The following is a 2,415-nucleotide window of genomic DNA, read 5'->3' as shown; positions in this document are numbered from 1 at the left end:
GCACACCGAGGACACTGGGTGTTTAAGCTGCCGTCTGGCAAGAGATTCAGGCTGCTGAGGTCCTGGACAAAAAGACTAAAGCGCAGCAAAAAAATTCTGGCACAACTTCACCTGCTTCCAAGGTGCATGGAGAGGATGAAAGAATTCACAAAGCAGGAACTCCAGCAACACTTGAGGGAAGATGAACAACTTTAATAATTGACCAACACGTTTCGGCTTGTGGCCTTCATCAGGGTCATAGTAAAACATTGTGAAAAATTGCTTAAATACAAGACAGGAAACAGAAAAAAATTCTAATTAACCAGTTAAAACTTCATAGATAGGTCAGCTGACCTATAATAGGTAGGTATTGGTTAATTGGCTAAGTTACGCCCAAGTGAATACCGGACTAGATCATTACTGATGATAAGGGGGGGAAGGGTAACATAACCCCCATATGTCTGAAAATAACACATGCATGAAATGCATAAGAAGGAGTGCTATGAATACAAAAAAAAAAAAAAAGGACAGTCTTTAATGGTAAAGGTACGTTTGAATTTAGAAAACAAGATTACATCATAACATGATGTTAACATAACATTATTACCAAGTTAAGTTACTGTGTTGTGTTGCAATGTGTCGTGTCTTGGACCTTTACATCTGGCTGCAAGTCTCTTACAGTTGATGCAATTTGTTTTTTGCTTTACACACAACAAAGAAAATGTCCCCAAGATGTACAGGTGTAAAACTAAAACCATTCAAACTGTTTGAGCTTCTAACAGTCTGAGATCATGTGGATAGCAGGCAGTTTAGCTTTGAGTGACAGTAGCTATGCTGACCACCCCGCAGCATTACAGACTCATGTAACAGACTAGAGATCAAATGTGGATCATCAATCCCTGACGCTGTCACCACCTCAATTATCTCATTCAATACTTAAGGAAATTGATCCATCTACACCGGTGATGAAAAACATGTTCATATGCTGGAGCCATAAATGTTTTTCACCTTGTAAGATCTTTGTGCCTGAAAAATAAAGCTCAACCCTGTGCTTATAAGTGCTGTCTCACCTTCATCTGCTTCTATGAGGAAAGCTACAGACACATAGCAGTATATGTTTGCGCGATCCATCTTTCCTCTCTCTGGAATATATTTGAAGAGCCCTACTGTCAGCTCTGTTTAACTGAATCGAAATTTAAATGACGAGTACAGCCACAGGATTAAGCATTCATAGCTAGGCATGCAGGGACTTTTTTTTCAGCAACACTACAAAATGTGATTTTAATGAGCAAACTATAGTGAGTGTCATTTATTATTAATGTAATGAAGAATAATTGTACCTTAGCGAGGGAGAAGATGCGGGTGCTGGAGGGCACAGCCAGCTCCTGTTCTAGATCGTGGGTGTCGGACCACGGCTTCTTGAGTGGCAGCCGGGGCACAAAGCCATCTACTGATGGATGGCACATCCTTAAGGCCTTCTGCATACTCTCCTCAAACGTACGGCCTATTGCCATCACCTGGATGCAAAGGAAGAAAACACACGATGGAATAATTGGCTTGCCAGAACGCTGAGTAACCGAGTGAGCGGTTAAATGTTTAGCCCCACCTCTCCTACACTCTTCATGGCACTGCCTATTTCACGAGACATGCCGTGAAAGCGGTCGAGGTCCCAGCGAGGAATCTTGGTGACGATGTAGTCTAAACTGGGCTCAAAGCAGGCTGTGGTCTTCTCTGATACAGCATTCTTGATCTCAGGCAGGGGGATTCCCAGAGCCAGCTTAGCAGCCACAAATGCCAAGGGGTAACTGAAACCAGAACCGGAGTGCAGGGAGACCAAAATCAAATAACGATGGGCAAAAGTGCAAGAATATTTTATCAAACATAATTTGTTTAAAAAAAAAAAAAAGGTTAAAAAGTGAGTACAGTGTAAAATTATTGTTTTATTACCTCAATAGTCTGTCATACATAAATATCTAAGATCTCTTGATGTGTTAACGTGCATTTTTATCTTCTGCCGCATGAGTTCATAACTCTGCCTTAAAAGAGCCTGTTTCAGGTGTCAACTTACCCAGTTGCTTTGGATGCAAGAGCTGAGCTTCTCGATAGCCGTGCATTCACCTCAATAATGCAGTACTCCAAAGAGGATGGGTGTAAGGCATACTGGATGTTGCATTCGCCAACAATGCCAAGGTGACGTACCACCTTGATAGCAGTTTCACGGAGCATATGGTATTCCTCATTGGATAATGTCTGGCTTGGTGCCACCACAATGGAGTCACCTGTAAAAGAAGTGTTGTTCAGAAGTTGTTCAGACTAAGATTCGCTTTAACGAATAATAAATATATATCTAAACTTGGCTTTAGTTAAGTGAAAGTGACAGAAAAAGTAAACGTGTCACTTAAAAGCCATGGAGTGGTTGTAGCGGGGTTGTTTTCT

At 41.4% G+C, this 2,415-nt stretch overlaps 1 protein-coding gene across 3 annotated transcripts in view; it reads right to left on the bottom strand.

The window, feature by feature from the left end:
- The window catches only part of cps1 (carbamoyl-phosphate synthase 1, mitochondrial), a 61,803-nt gene that overhangs the window by 46,307 nt on the left and 13,081 nt on the right, over positions 1-2,415 (bottom strand). For all 3 annotated transcript variants that reach the window (XM_005723279.1, XM_005723280.1, XM_013908385.1), the window contains 3 exons: positions 2,048-2,258; positions 1,586-1,784; positions 1,320-1,496 (listed from right to left, as the gene is read on the bottom strand). In XM_005723279.1, the coding sequence (XP_005723336.1) occupies positions 1,320-1,496; positions 1,586-1,784; positions 2,048-2,258 (587 nt within the window). The remainder of the gene's footprint in view (positions 1-1,319; positions 1,497-1,585; positions 1,785-2,047; positions 2,259-2,415) is intronic.

The sequence above is a fragment of the Pundamilia nyererei genome, unplaced genomic scaffold, assembly GCF_000239375.1.
Source record: "Pundamilia nyererei isolate P.nyererei 1_Seehausen unplaced genomic scaffold, PunNye1.0 scaffold00009, whole genome shotgun sequence".
In the NCBI taxonomy this organism is placed as follows: Eukaryota; Metazoa; Chordata; class Actinopteri; order Cichliformes; family Cichlidae; genus Pundamilia; species Pundamilia nyererei.
This window is presented reverse-complemented; position numbering and strand designations above follow the sequence as displayed.